At 55.2% G+C, this 15,480-nt stretch overlaps 1 protein-coding gene across 2 annotated transcripts; it reads right to left on the minus strand.

The window, feature by feature from the left end:
* Positions 1 to 285: 285 nt before the first annotated feature.
* On the minus strand, positions 286 to 15,115 carry TGFB1 (transforming growth factor beta 1). 2 transcript variants are annotated; one of them, XM_059150904.1, is made up of 7 exons: positions 13,907 to 15,115; positions 10,729 to 10,889; positions 9,432 to 9,549; positions 7,633 to 7,710; positions 7,343 to 7,490; positions 1,821 to 1,974; positions 286 to 1,369 (listed from the first exon to the last, which is right to left on the minus strand). In XM_059150904.1, exons 1-7 carry the CDS (start codon positions 14,259 to 14,261, stop codon positions 1,211 to 1,213), a joined length of 1,173 nt encoding a protein of 390 aa, XP_059006887.1. In that variant the 5' UTR covers positions 14,262 to 15,115; the 3' UTR covers positions 286 to 1,210. The 2 variants fall into 2 exon arrangements, with proteins under 2 accessions (XP_059006887.1, XP_059006884.1); XM_059150901.1 differs by having other exon boundaries at positions 7,343 to 7,493.
* Positions 15,116 to 15,480: the final 365 nt, after the last annotated feature.

Raw genomic sequence — 15,480 nt, forward strand, 5'->3', positions numbered from 1 at the left:
GAAGCAGTGCCCGTGCCGAGGTTATGTGCCTAGATCCTCAACTCTAGCTGATTGGACTCGAATCCCAGCTCTGTCATGTGCTAGCTGTGTGACCTTAATTGTGCCTCAGTCTTCCCATCCGTAAAGGGGGGGTGGGGTACAAAGGATCTCTATAGCAGGAGCTGGCCAACTGTTTCTATAAAGGGCTAGATAGTAACTATTTGTGACTCTGCATTACAGTTTCTACTCAGCCATGCCCTTGTAGCACCGAAACAGCCCCAGGTGACCACAAAGGAATGAGCATGGTGGCTGTGCTCCAATAAAACTTTATTTTACAGACACAGGCAGCAGGCCAGATTTGGCCTGCGGGTGGTAATTTGCCAACCCCTGCTCTGCTGAGCTGCGGGGAGAATGCGGCGAGCTCCTACAGCCATACCTGGCAGGGGAAGTACCATTACTCTCTGGCCCATGAGCCTTAATCAACTGAGTCAGCTTCCAGTCCCCTTCCCCTGTCCCTCCCTTCCAACCACATTGGCCTTTTCTGTGTCACTCACTCCAACTTCATCCTCATAGCTAGGCTATGCCTAGGTCTTCCTACCGGGAACACTTTTCCCCAGGGCTCCCCCAGACTGCCTTCTTAACTTCCTTCAAGTCCCAGATGCTGCCTCTTCCAAGGAGCCTTCCCTCTTCCCCTAAACCATCTCTCACTCTATCCTGCTTTCCTTTCTTAGCGTCACTTCCCACATCTGTCTCCTCCCCAGAAAGTAGGCTCCTGGTGGGCAGGAACTATTCCCTTAACCTCTCTGGGCTCTGGCTTCCTCAGTGTCATCTCAGATGACACTGTATCTCAGAGTTTTGTTACGGTGAGTACATGAGTTAGTCAATATAAGGCATTTGGAACAGGGCACAAAGTGCTCAATAAATAAATCTAGTCTTGCGGGGAGTACTTGGAACTAAAGGAGGTCTCCGCAGGTGTTTGTAGGAGGAAATGAATGGTGGAGAGAGCGAAAGAGGGGGCAGATGCGGTGGGAATCCGGGAACGTTGGCAGTGTTGGGAGGGAGACCCCAGTCAGGGACTCAACGACACGCACAGAGACCCCAGTCCTCTCTCCACCTTTAATGGCTCCCAGGGGGGCCTAGGGAATGGTGTCCTTAAATACAGCCCGGCGCAGCGGGCAGGGGCGGGGCCGGGCCTGCCGGGCGGGCGGGGCCTGTCGTTCGGGGCGGGGCCTCAGCTGCACTTGCAGGAGCGCACAATCATGTTGGACAGCTGCTCCACCTTGGGCTTGCGGCCCACGTAGTACACGATGGGTAGGGGCTCCAGGGCTTGTGGGACGCAGCACGGCGCCGCCGATGCACCAGGATTGTGCTGGTTGTACAGGGCCAGGACCTGCGGGCGGTTGGGGGGGTCGGGGTCAGGGTCGGGGGTGGGGGGTGTGGGCAGGGTGCCCCCACCCTCGCCCACCTCTCCCGCCTCCCTCTCTCACATCTCGGTCTGTTGTATTCTCAGTATCAGTCTCTTGCCTTGTCTTCATTCTCCATCTCGGTGGCGGTCTGTGGACTCTGGCCTTTTTCTCCGCATACTGACTCTCCCCTCCTCCCGTGCTGCCCAGTCCCTATGTCTCCCTGGGTCTCCCCCTGTGCCCAGTCTCTCTACCAGCTCTGACCCAGTCTTCTCCCATTTCTGCACCGCCCCCTCTGATCTCCCCCTGTCTCTACTTCTCAGCTGGCCCATTCCTCTCTGATTTTACCTGTTCATCTCCCTCCACTCCCTTGGTCCCTTTTCCCCCAGCCCATCCCCCGTCGTCCCCACCCCCACCCCCCACCCCCGCCAGACGCACCTTGCTGTACTGCGTGTCCAGGCTCCAAATGTAGGGGCAGGGCCCCAGGCAGAAATTGGCGTGGTAACCCTTGGGCTCGTGGATCCACTTCCAGCCCAGATCCTTACGGAAGTCAATATAGAGCTGCCGCACGCAGCAGTTCTTCTCCGTGGAGCTGCAGGCGGGAGGGAGGAGGCGGGGTCAGGGGCAGCGGCTGCAAGGGCCAAGGGGGGCAGGTTGCAGGGTGGAGGGCGGGGGACACCCTGGTGGCCCCCAGCACAGTCCCCATCTCAGTGTCCCTTGCATCGCCTGTGACAGTAAAAGCAATAGCTGTGATAGCAACCATAGGCACTAACACCGATAAAGCACTCCAGCTAGTCAAGCCCTGTGCTAAGGACATCACAGTAAACCTTATCTCATGCAAGAAGCCAAATGACCATCCACATGCACTAAGTTCTATGTGTGCACCACATGTTTGTTTAGCCTCTACCCTGTGCTTGGCTGGGATGTACTAGGGACTCAGTATGAATGACACAGACAAAAATCTCTGCCTTCTGGGGCCACATGCTAGAGATTGTCGTGTTGCTCCTCGACTCCGAACATGGCTCAAACATCACTAGGGGCAAATGCCCAACTCCTCACCAGGAACCTCAAGATGCTGCCTGGCCAGCTGATTGCAACTTCCTCCCCACTCTCCCTGACTCCAGCCACACTAGCATCCTCCCTGTTCCTCAAACACACTCCTGTCCCAGGACTTTTGCACTTGGTCTTCCCTCTTCCTGACTTGCTATTCTCACAGATACCCACTCTGGCTCGGTCCTTCACTTCACTTAAATGTATGCTCAGGGGCACCTGTGTGGCTCCGTGGGTTAAAGCCTCTGCTTTCGGCTCGGGTCATGGTCCCAGGGTCCTGGGATCGAGCCCTGCATCGGGCTCTCTGCTCGGCGGGGAGCCTGCTTCCCTTCCTCTCTCTGCCTGCCTCTCTGCCTACTTATGATCTGTCAAATAAATAAATAAAATCTTTAATAAATAAATAAATAAATAAATGTATGCTCAGATGTCCTTCAGGCAGGGGCCTTACCTCCTAGGACACTGGCTGACATGCAGCAAGTGCTCAATTGATACCCAAAACACCTATCCAAATGATCACGAATTCCACTCAGTGTAATAATAATTACATTTCAGTTATGCAGGAAAATATGGCAATGTCTATATTTGAAGTGGGGCAAATTTTTTAAAAACAGATTTTATTTTTAAGTAATCTCCACCCAACGTGGGGCCCAAACTCATAACCCCGAGATCAAGAGTCGCACGCTGTCCTGACTGAGCAGCCAAGGTGTGCCAAGTGGGAGAAATCTTAATACTTGTTGAAGCTGGGTGAGAATTCATGGGGCTTCTTTATACTATATCTTTGTTGCTTTTGTCCACATTTCAAATTTTCCATAATAGAAGAAAATTTTAACTAGAATAGGAAGAATAGTCTCCAATATCTAGTTTTTTGTTTTTTTTTTTTCCCCCTCTCCTCTTCCTCTGATTTATTTTCCTTCTTAAAACTTATTGCCACATGGGGTGCCTGGCTGGTTCAGTCAGGAGAGCATACAACTCATGATCTTGGGGTTGTGAGTTCAAGCCCCCACTGGGTCTAGAGATTAAAATAAATATATGTTTATATGTATGTGTATGTTAGGTTTTTAAAAAGCACATTGGAGAGTAGTGATGTATAATACTGTACAGCTCTGGGTTCATAATCTCTGTCCCAGGCTCAGAAAGCAAAAGCCAACCCTTCCTAGCTGGGGGCCCAGGCTCCTGCTTATCTGGAAGGAACTGGGACATTTTATGTGCTGGCTTCTGGGGCCATGTCTGAGCTGGGCAAGGACCTTGGCTAAAATGCTTGATTCATCTGCAGCCGAGAACGCTTTATATTCCAGGTTCATAACCTATGAAAGAAACACTAGGCAAAGCTACAAGGACGGTATGATCCAAATTCTGTTTTTGTGTGAAAGGACTGGAAGGAACTATATTCAAATATTGACTTTTTTATATGTGGTGATTGATGGGTGAAACCTTTCTGTATTTTCCAAATTTTTTTTTTTTAAATTTTCCAAATTCTTGACAGTGGGTGAGTTTTACTTTTCGAATAAGGAAGGGAGGGAAGAAGGAAGGAAGGAAAAGACAGGAGGAGAGAGAGGGAGGGAGGAAGAAGTCTCCAGCATTCTCTCCACATCCCCCCCGCCAGAGGATTCTACAATTTGGGCAAAATAAAAAATATATGGAAGGATGGCTGGATGGCTCAGATGGTTAAGCATCTGCCTTCGGTTCGGGTCATGTTCCCAGAGTCCTGGGATTGAGCCTGCTTCTCCCTGTCCCTCTGTCTGCCACTCCCCCTGCTTGTGCTCTCTCTCTCTCCCTCTCTCTCTGCCAAATAGATAAGTAAAATCTGTTTAAAAAAAATATAGGGTTATGTGTAAGTGTTTCAAAGGCTGTCTCTAGAAGGAGACACAAAGACAATAAAGCCAGCTGCCTCGTCCTCAGAGAGGGACGGGGGTCAGAGCTGGAGGGTCTCGGAGTATTCTATCTGGGTTTGGTCCACATGCAGGTATTTACCTAGTCAGAAATTAATCAACAGGGATGCCTGGGTGGCTCAGTGGGTTAAAGCCTCTGCCTTCGGCTCAGGTCATGATCCCAGGGTCCTGGGATGGAGCCCCACACCGGGCTCTCTGCTCAGCAGGAAGCCTGCTTCCCTTGTCTCTCTCTGCTTGCCTCTCTGCCTACTTGTGATCTCTGTCTGTCAAATAAATAAATAAAATCTTTACCAAAAAAAAAAAAAAAAAGAAATTAATCAACAGGGAACGAGTTCATCTCAAAACACTGGGAAGCAGGCCTTATTACTATTCCCATTGGAAGGGTGAAGAAACTGAAGCACAGCGGGTAAGTGATGGAGCTTGGGGCCTGCTTCCCAGCCAGCTCTGCACCACCCAGGAGCCTGAGCACGGCCATGTCAGCTCAGACAGAGCAGGAAGAGGAGATGATACAGCATTTCACTGAGGCAAGACAAATCCTCTCCAAAAGCCACAGAACCCTGAGAAGGGAGCCAGGAATCTGAAATCCCTATGAGTTCAGCCCAGTTCCTCCCCAGTCTGGTGGGGCCTCAGTTTCCCCATCTGTCCAAAGACCCAGGGGATGTTGGAGCAAATAAGGTGTTGTTAAGGGCCAAGGAGGCATCATGAAGTCCTTGTGTGGGTTCAGCGAGAGGCCTGAGCTCCTGAAACCACGGGCACATGTGTGTGCATTTATAGACTTATTTCTGGGCAGACTGCCTGGCTTTCCACTTTTCGAGGGGGTCCTAAACTCACAAAAGGGAAAGAACCCCTGTCCAGAATAATTTTTCACTTCTGGTTCAACTCTGACCAAAGGTTCTGAGGTCCTAAGATTTGAATAGTCTGTGACTCTTAACACCCACCTGGGACGTTCTCCACATGCGGTCCCCACAGCAGCAGATGGAGCATCTGTGAACTTGTGCAAAATGCAAATCCCCCCCCAACCAACCTACTGAGTCTGAAACAGGGTTGGCTTGGGGTGGGGAACAGCAGGCCATATTTAACAAGCCTGCAGATGATTCAGGCACTATGTAACCCATGTGTTCAGTAAGAGTTGAACTCTCACTGAACACAGAAAGCTTTTAAGTGCAATCTATGCTCAGTGTGGGTTTGAACCCACAACCCGGAGATCAAGAGTCACATGCTCTACTGACTGGGCCAGCCAGGTGCCCCTCTTGCTAACCTCCTGCAGATTCCCTCTGCCGTCCAGTCAGGGCCTGAGAAGTAAAAGAAACCCACTTGGGGCCCCAGGACAGGCCAAAGGGCCTCACATCGACCTTGGATGCTGGGGAAGCATTCAGGGAGGCTAGCTTCCGCAATCCCACATCATGGCCAAGTTCACTGCATCTCTGCCCCCTCTCACTTCCTCTCCCCCACTGGATGATTTCATAGCCCATGCCATCCACCATGACATCTCTTCCACAGAAGTCTCCACACATATCTCCAAGAAACTCAGGACTATTTTAAAACATCACCACAATACCACATAAGAAAGATTCACGATGATTCCCTCATATCAAGTGTGTAGTCAGAGTTCATACTTCCCTGACTGTCTCACAAATGTCTTTTGTTTTTACTCCTCTGCATTAGGATCCAAATAAGTTCTACCCATTGCAATTGGTTGATCTACCTCTTCAAATTCTTTTAGAAATCTACAGAATCATCTCTCTCCTTCCCCCTGCTCTGCCTTGTGTTTGTTGAAGAAAGCGGGTCAGGTTTCCCACCTTCTAACTGTGGCTGATTTGCAAGCGCATGGTATGGTTTAAACTGTTTTCCTATCCCTGGGTTTCTGGAAAATTGGCAGTTGGATCCACCATCTCGATCAGTTGCACATTCAATTTTTTTGCCCAGCTTCCTATGTGACACTGTGTCCCTCCCTACAGAGCCTCACATGGCTGGCCGCCTCCCTTCATAAGATTATTAATGTTAGTAGCACTCAATTCGTGCATTCATTCACAGGGTTCCTGGGTTGACTCTCCAGCAGGGAAACGACGTAAAAAGAAAGAGCAGATGTACCATCAGAATATTAAGCAGGGGAGGGACAAGGTCAGGTTATCATTCTAACTCTGCAACATCCAACTCTGAATGTCCACATTCTAAGGAATTCAACTTTTTGACTTTCTTAGATTGTAGTACTTGAGCATCTCAAGGTTCTCACACTCCACTGGCATTTCCAACTTGCTGGGATTGCTACATTCCTGCTTTCTGGGGTCCTGCCATTCATGGGTTCCACCATTTCGATATAGCATCAAAGCATCCCACAATCCGGAGCCCATCACTCAAGAGGTCCAAGCTGCCACTTCCTAAGATCCCAGCCTTGCCAGATTCTACCATGCCAACACTGAGCCACAACACTCTAGGATCCACTCTGGCTTTCTCCAACCCCAACATCTGTGGATGCTGGTATTTTAACACAGGCTTCCCCCATCGTGATCCCAATATTCAAGGACTCCAGTCTGCCATGGCATAAGGAATCCAATATGCACCTTCCTCCAATTCTGAATTCCCAAATTCTAGGAACCCAACATTCCTGGAGCCCAGCGTTCTCAGATGTCATTCACACGGAATCCTAGTGTCCTAGACTCAACCTTCTAGATCCGCAACCTGCCACCACTGAATTCCCACACGCTCGTGTCCCTCATTTCAACAGCCTGATTCCAGCACACCATCAAGAAGACAAAGTGACCTCAACATTCTAGGGGTCCCAGGGCACCCATCCCAGCATTCGAGCACTCCCAGTGCTTGCTTGTCTTTTGAGCCTCCCAGGTGGGAGGAGAGGCCAGGCCACGCGTAGCCAAGTGCCCAACAGAGAGCACCTGGTCAGTAGCCAACCATCATGTCCCCCAGCCTAGGAGCCCCCAGCTCCTAGAGAGATGATTCTGTGGATTTCTAAAACAATTTGAAGAGGTAGATCAACCAATTGCAATGGGTAGGCAGAAAGGTCACCTGAAGCAGTAGTTGGTGTCCAGGGCCCTGCGGTGCCGGGAGGTGTGTAGGTGTTGGGCCCTCTCCAGTGGTGTGGCCATGAGGAGTAGGAAGGGCCGGTTCATGCCATGAATGGTGGCCAGGTCACCTCGGCGGCTGGAACTGAGCCCTGCTTTGGTTTGGAGGGGTGGGGGTTGGGGGAAGCAGAAACACACACTCTCAGATGGATGAACTGCAGCAGGGGGCGGGAGAGGAGACGCACGCACGTATGCACGCACACACACACTCCGGGCCAGGGAGATGGGCCTCACCGTTGATGTCCACTTGGAGTGTGTTATCTTTGCTGTCACAGGAACAGTGGGCACTGAGGCGAAAGCCCTCTACTTCCTCTGTGGGAGTGGAGAGAGGGAAGGCAGTGTGAGGTATGGCTCACCCTGAAGCTGCAGGGGGCTGGAGCAACGCTGGTTGATGAGGGTGGGGGCTCCTGCCTGCCTTCCTCTTCCCCATCTACCCTCTCCCTGCATCCTCTTGCTTCCTCCTCCTCCTCTTTCAGGCCTCAGCTCAGTGGTCACCTCCTCCAAGAGGCTCTCCAGGACACAGGCCCCTCCCCCACAGTGACATCACTTTATTTTCTCCATAGTGCTTACCCTCCCTGACATTTGTGTTTGGCTGTTTATCTCCCCCATTGTTCCCTCAGTGGAAAGCAGGATACAAGGGGCAGGGATGCCTGTTTTCTCCTTCCCCGCTGGGCCTAGCCCACAGTCATAAAAACATCTACTGAGGGGCCCTGTTCTAAACACTCTGTGAGCATGGGAGCATTATATCCTTCAACCCTCACCAAAGCTCCCCATTTTGCAGACATGGAGGCTGAGCCCCACGGAGGGGAGAGGACTTGCCCCAAGTGGGAAAATGTAGGGCTGAAAGGCAAACCCACAGGGCTGCTGTGGGAAAAAGTTTTCTTGAATGAATGGGTGATTTTCTAAGCTCCTCCTGGGTGCTCGGCCCCACGCTGGGTGTTCTAGATTCGGCAGTGACTGAGGCTGGCCTTTGTCCAGCTGCACAGGACATTACTCCCAGCTCCCACCTGCTCTTGAACCCCCATCTTTCAACACCTGGCTGAACCACCACTTATCCCACAAGTCTCAACACTATCACTTTCCCCCAGGAAGCCCTCCCAGAGCCCTCAGATGGGTCCAGGTGCCTGAGCACCTCCCGGCCCCCACACTGCTCCTTCCAGTTATCACTGCCTTCTCCGGCTTTGGCAAGGCTTTCTAGATGTCTGGCAATGACTGTGGGCCCCTCGAGGGCAGGATCGAGAAGTGGTCTTAGTTGCCACTGTGTCCCCAGCATCAAGAGGGAGATTAGGAAAAGGGACGTGGGCACCATGGACTCCAATGGGCAGGACAGACACAGTCCTCTGACCAGTCCTCTTACAGACAGATCAGATGTGTCAGGCACTCCCTGGACTCAGGGACTGCCTCGAACGCTCTTGCCCCTCCTTCTTTCCCTGGCTGATTCCACTCATCCCTCAAATATCAGCTCCGGGGACGCCTGGGTGGCTCAGTGGGTTAAGCCACTGTCTTCAGCTCGGGTCATGATCCCAGGGTTCTGGGATCGAGCCCCAAATCAGGCTCTCTGCTCAGCAGGGAGCCTGCTTCCTCCTCTCTCTCTGCCTGCCTCTCTGCCTGCTTGTCATCTCTCTCTGTCAAATAAATAAATAAAATCTTTAAAAAAAAAAAAAATATCAGCTCCGATGTCCCCTCCTCCAGGAAGCCCTCCTTGACCCGAGGCTGAGTCAGATATCTCTTCTGGGCTCCCCAGGCCAGCCCTACCCAGTTTTCAGGTCTTTCTTCCCTTCTCCCACCCCAACAATGGACCAAGGGCTCTGGGAGGGTAAGGATGGGGCTCTTTGGGTCACTGCTGCATCCCCAGCATCCCCCAGCGTTAGGCAGGTGGTCAGAAAATGGATTAAGGGGGAATCACTCAGGTTTTTGAGGGTCTGGGAGGAAGGCCAGGTCTTGGCTCTCTGGCACTAACATGGGGCAGCAGCTGGTAGGCAATGAGATGGCTCCCATTACAAAATGGGGTGGGGCAAAGAAGCCGTCCTCACCTCCATGGCTCAGCCACTGCCGTACGACTCCAGTGACATCAAAGGACAGCCATTCTGGTGTGTCGCTGGGCGCCAGCAGCCGGTTGCTGAGGTAGCGCCAGGAATCGTTACTGTATTTCTAGGAGATGATGAACGTGGGGGGAGGGTGACAGTGAGTAGATAGTTCTCCGCACCCCCCAAATGCACTGACTGTACCCCCACTCCTTCTGCTCCGCCAAACAGGCCTCCAGAGAGTCCCTCAGATGGTCCCCTCTCAGACAGCCACACTGTGGGGCCCTGCAGGAACCACCACCTGCAGAGCAGACCTGGGAGGAGAGTGGGGAGACCCTGGGGCCAGGGAGGGCACAAGGCACTTGGATGGCTCAGCCTCTGCCCTCAGCCCAGGCCTGAGTTCTCTCACTGGTGAAATGCCAGGCCCCCTTCAACTTGTACAACCCACCACGCTAAGATCATCCGAAGACATCCTGAGGTCCACAGAGCAAGCTACAATTCTGCAAAGCTGATGCCCTGACTTCTGAGAGGCTGCAACTTTCTAGGGGCTTCTGTTAGAAGTCATTCCAGAACTCCAGTGCTCAGGAGCACCCCTAGAATTACAAACTCAATGAGCCTGAGAAGTCCGAGGACACCGAACTCCTACATGCCCAGGAGTCTGACACACCCCAAACCCAGATGCTGCTGACGCCTCCCAGACCCTGTGGGGGGATCCTCTGGCAGCCGGGCAGAACACTCCAGGCTCTGGCTTTACAAAGCCGGATTCTCCAGACTCCAAGAAGTTTTGACAATACACCACATTCCTTTGTTATAAGAGTCTACTGCCCACTGTTAAACCTCATGTTCCATAAGACGTGGATTCTAGATCATGTAACTTTCTGGAGACTCCAGCCCATCCAGGGGCCCCAATCTTCCCAGAGACTCGAAATCTTCTAAAACAGAGCTATTCAAGGGAACTTTCTCTGACGATGGAAATATTCTTTATCTGTGGCATCCAAAATAGCAGCCGCTAACCACATGTGACTATGGAGTACTTGAAATATGGCCAGTGAGCCTGACGAATTGAATTTTTTTCTTTTATTTCATTTTAGTCAACTTAAATGGCCATGTGTGGCTAGTGGCTACCCTATTGGACAGAACCGGCCCAGAGCCTGTGACCTTTCAAACTCCCAGCCTTCTGGGTGTTTAATACCCTAGAGGTGCTAGGAATCTGCGAGTTTCCAAGAGCCCTACGATTCCACTGGGCGTGCGCCTTGGTTCTCCGAAAGTTTGTCTCTGTGGACCTGGCAGCCCCACTGCCCCGCACCTGGTACAGCTCCACGTGCTGCTCCGCTTTTAACTTGAGCCTCAGCAGGCGCAACTCTGCCCGGGAAAGCAGGACCGGCTCCGGCACCGCTTCTCGGAGCTCCGATGTGTTGAAGAGCATATATATGCTGTGCGGGCTTTTCTTGATTTTGTCATAGATTCCTAGGCAGGAGGAGCAGAGGTGGGGGGATAGGGATGTCAGGGGTTTGGCGAGGAGCCGGCAGGCACACCCCAAGTCTAAGAGCTCTCCAGAGCTGACAACCGTGGCTGGGAACCCGACTGTGACACTTTTGGGCTGTGGGGCTTGGGCAAATGGCTTGCCCTCTCTGGGTTTGTCTCCTTACTCTGTAAAACGGGGCCTGACCCCTTCTCACCCATCGTGGGTAAAGTGTCCCCTCAGTATGTGGCAGTAGGGGGCCCCTGTGCTTGCTCAGTCCTCCTCTACTTGGAGCCTCAGGTGCAAATTAGGATCAAGAGCATTTGGAACAAGCTCTGTGACTTTGGGCAAGTCCCATTCCTTCCCGGAGCCTCACTTCCCTGCTATTGTTTAGGAACCAGCAACCACATGGAACACCCTAACTCCCAACCAGGCTCTCCTCATGGAAGGCTGTGTAACTTTGGGCCAGAGAATTGCACCCTCTGAGCCAGACCCTTATCTGCAGAACGCCTGACCACAGGGTTATCATGTGAGGTAAGTGAGACAGCACAGTTAAGGCATGCAGCAGAGTCCGCTTGTTGGGGGGGGGGGGGGCATGCATATGTTAAAGAGCACTCACTATTTGCCAGGTGCTATTCACAACCCTTCACAAGGGTTAAGACGTTTAAACCTCACAACCACTCCATGAGGAAAAGACAATTATTATACCATTTTGGAGCTGGGAAGCAGGTCATTTGCCCCAGGCTGACAGAAGTAGGGAGCTACAGAGCTGGGATTCAAATTTGAGCGGTCTGGTCCCAAAAACTGCGCTCTTAACCCTGGGCTATGCTGCCTCCCTGCTATTTTGACATTATTATTACTATTATTATTATTATTAATTCCTTCCTCTCTTCTCTCCCTCCCTCAGCTGGTTAGATAACACAAAGTTCATTCTAGGTAGGAATGACTTTGGGCAGGGAGGAAGAAAGTTAGAAAGAGTGTTTTGTAGTCTCAGAAAAGTCTAGGATGAGTAGGCAGGCTGTGACCTTCTGGATGGACTGGGGCACATGCTTTAGACCCCTGCAGTAGGGGTGCAGAAATGGTGGAGACAGGATCTGATGAGAAAGGGCAGAGGAAGCTCCTTCCATGGGCCCCTGCCTCTACTCCTCCCTATTCTAGCTAGGCCAGCCCCTGTCCTCCACGAAGAAGCCCTATCTTGACCCAAGGGTTACTCAGCAAACCCCAAAGGAAGGGTAGTGCAGGAGCATTGAAGGGGATAGGGGGGGACAGATAGGGAGGAAGAAGAAAGGAGGGGCAGGACTGGTCAGAAAGAGAGATGGAGAGACTGCAGAGATGGAGACAGGAGGAGCAGGGCGTGGAGGAAAGAGGGAGAAAGAGGAAGGAAACAGAAACGGGGAGACCCATGCATGGGGATGTGGGAGAGGTGGAAGGCAGAGATGGGGTAGACACACACGGTAAGAGGAACATAGGGTTTGGGGGCGAGATGGAGGCTGACTGGGAGGGGAGACGAGGATGGAAGGTGCGGTGTTCAAGAAATCTCCACAAGGGGGGCGAAGCGACCACGGAAAAGGTGAGGCCGAGGGGTGGGTGGGGAGAGGCGTCATCCAGCTGAAGCTGCCAACTAGGCGCGCGCAAGGCCCGGGGACCCACAGGTGCACCACCCAAGACCCAAAGGGCAAACCGAGCGGACCCCGCGTGGGCGCCCAAGGGGGGTCGGTGGGCGGACCCAGCGGCAGCCCCGCCCCGAGCTGAAGAGGGCGAGAGGCGCCACTGCCGCGAGGGCGGGGACCCGACCTGCCCCGTCTCGCCCCAGGCTCCGCGCGCCATCCCCGCCCCCCGGGCACGGGAAGGAAAGGGAAGGGAGGGCGAGGCGGCCGGACGCTGGGGTTTCCCCAGCCTCTCCGAGAGGAACTGGGACTCTGGGGTCCAGACTCTTCCCCCTTCAACTCTGCAGGGTCCTCCTCCCCGCGCTTCCGAAAGGACAGGCTCCTCCCTTCGCGCGTGGCACCCACGTGGGGCTCCCTTACCCTTACCCCGACCCAGTCAGTTTTCTCACCCCGATCTTGCAGAGTCGCACCCACCCTTGGGTTGACTAGGGCTTGACTCCTCACTCAGCCCACTTCCTTCCCTCCCGCGACATGGGGGGCTCGCTGCTCCCGGGACGGCACTGTTTATAGCTCTCTATACTCCCTATCGGTCCCCCTTTTCTCGTGCTTGTCTCCCCCCTCTCTAAACCCCTTCTAAAACCCCGTACTCTAGATGTTTTGGGGGTTCGCTTCCCCCGCTGAGCCTGTCCTGTCACGTCCCTATGTCAAATACTTGGGGCACCTCGCGCATATCCCCGGCGTCCCCGAAGGGTCTCCGCTGCTCTACCGTTCTCACCTCCCCCCACCCCACGACCTCGGGTCCACTTATTCCCCGCATTCATCAGCCCCCTGCCGCCTCTCTGCGGGCCCTCCCCCAACCCCGCCTGTTCGCGCAAGCTGCAAGCGGCGCCACACTCCACTTTCCCGGCACCTCCGGGATTCGCTTCACTTAGTTTTTCTGTTCTTGAATTTTCTCGCCTCGTGACCCCTGAGCTCTGGGTCAGCTTTCTCCACTGCCTCTCCTTTCTCAAATGTTGGGCTCTTCGCTTCTCCCAAAGCGGGCTCCCTCCCTGTAGCCCTCACCCCACGAGCCCCCACACTCTAGTGCGGGGTAGAGAGGGAAGTCTTTCTACCCTTCCACCCCCCAATCGCTTCTACCCCTTAGGGGACTGCCTCCACGATCCCGCATGTTCCCATGATCTCTTCTAGAAGCGGTCCCCTTCGCTCACTATCTCCTCGTCTTCAAGGCCGGATACCTGGGAGCTAGAGAGCTCAGTCCTATCCTCTTTGAGACCCCCCGCCCGCGTTCCCGGCAACCCCGGGGGTCCTCTTCCTCTAGCCAGTTTCCTTTGCCAGTAATTTCCTCCCCCGTGACCCCTGCACTCCGGCGCCCCCTGGGGGCTCCCCTCCAGGGTCCCCGGCCCCTCTGAGCTCACTGTTGGTGGTTTCCACCATTAGCACGCGGGTGACCTCCTTGGCGTAGTAGTCCGCCTCAGGCTCGGGCTCCGGCTCGGCGCTCTCCCCGGCCACCCGGTCGCGAGTACTGTTGTACAGGGCCAGCACAGCCTCGGGCAGCGGACCGGGCGGAACCTCCCCCTGGCTTGGGGGGCTGGCGAGTCGCAGCTTGGACAGGATCTGGCCGCGGATGGCCTCGATGCGCTTCCGCTTCACCAGTTCCATGTCGATGGTCTTGCAGGTGGACAGTCCCGCAGCCGGTCGGCCAGGCGTCAGCACTAGTAGCCACAGCAGTGGCAGCAGCAGGGGCAGCAGCCGCAGCCCGGAGGGCGGCATGGGGGAGGCAGCGCCCCCGGCACTGCCGAGAGCGTGAGCCGGGCTGGGGTGGGAAAAGGAAGGCCCCGCCCCTACAGGGGCTGGAGGGTCTCCCGAAGAAAGGTAGGAGGGTCGGGGTGGGGTGGGGGGCTTGATGCCCTCAGAGAGAACGGAGCGGAGGTGGAGGGGAGGCTCTGATGGGTGGTTTCTCGGTATCCCAAGGAAAAAACCGAGATGGGCGAGATCTGGTACCAGAGGTGGGTGGTCTTGAGGAGGGGAGTTGAGGCAGGTCTGAGAGATATCCCGTCTCCCGGATCCCGGAGGAGAAGGGTCCGTGGATGCGCGGGGGCTCAGGAGAGAGGCTGGGGGTGGGGCGCGGCGTGCAGGGGGGTGCGCCCTAGGTCTGGGGTCAAGTCTTCGCGGGAGTCCGGGCTGGCGGCTCCTGAGGGCTGGTCCGGAATGGGGGAGCCTGGGGAACGACGTGGAGGGGGCAGGGGGGAGCAAGCGTCCGAGGCGTTGGTGGGGGCGGTCTGGGGTCCCCGAGTCCTGCCTCCTGGCAGGGCAGCGCCGCGCCAATCGGTCCCCGCGCCTCTGGCTCCCAGCGGCAGCGGAAAAGTCTCAAAACTTTTTTTCCTCTTCTCCCAACCAGCTCGTCCCTCCTCCCGCTCCTCCTCCCCCTCCTCCCCGCAGTGGCGGCGGCGGCGGCGGCGGGGGCGGCGGCGGCTCGTCTCAGACTCTGGGGCCTCGGGCTGCTCCTCGGCGGCTCCTTTCTCCGCTCCCGGCCGAGGCCAGCCCGCGGGCGGCTCCGAGCCGGGGGGGTGCCCCGGAGGGGGCGTCCCCCCTGCCCCCGGCCGGGGGCCTCGCTGTCTCACGGATCCGCGGCGGGAGGAGGGGGTGGGACGGCCCGGGGCGCGAAGGGCGGCGGCGGCGGCAGCGGCGGGGACCGGCTGGAACGGCGGGGGGTTTTGAAGCCGCCCCGGCCCCACCCAGGAAGCGCGCGGGGCGGGGGCGGCCCCCAGGGGGAGGACATGGGGGGGCCGGGCCACCGTCCTCATCTCGCGTGGGCGGGCTCCGAGGGGGGTCCCTTAAGCCCCGGGGGGAGGGGGCGGGCACCCCGGCTCCGCCCCGCGAACGGGGTGCTGCCTCCTGGCGGCGGAGGGCGACCAAAGCGGGCAGATGGGTTGCGTGTGGCTCTGAGGGCTACGCGGGTCACGGAGAGAATGAAAACCTGGCAGGGAGG

This window comes from Mustela lutreola, chromosome 16 (assembly GCF_030435805.1).
Source record: "Mustela lutreola isolate mMusLut2 chromosome 16, mMusLut2.pri, whole genome shotgun sequence".
NCBI classification, from domain to species: Eukaryota; Metazoa; Chordata; class Mammalia; order Carnivora; family Mustelidae; genus Mustela; species Mustela lutreola.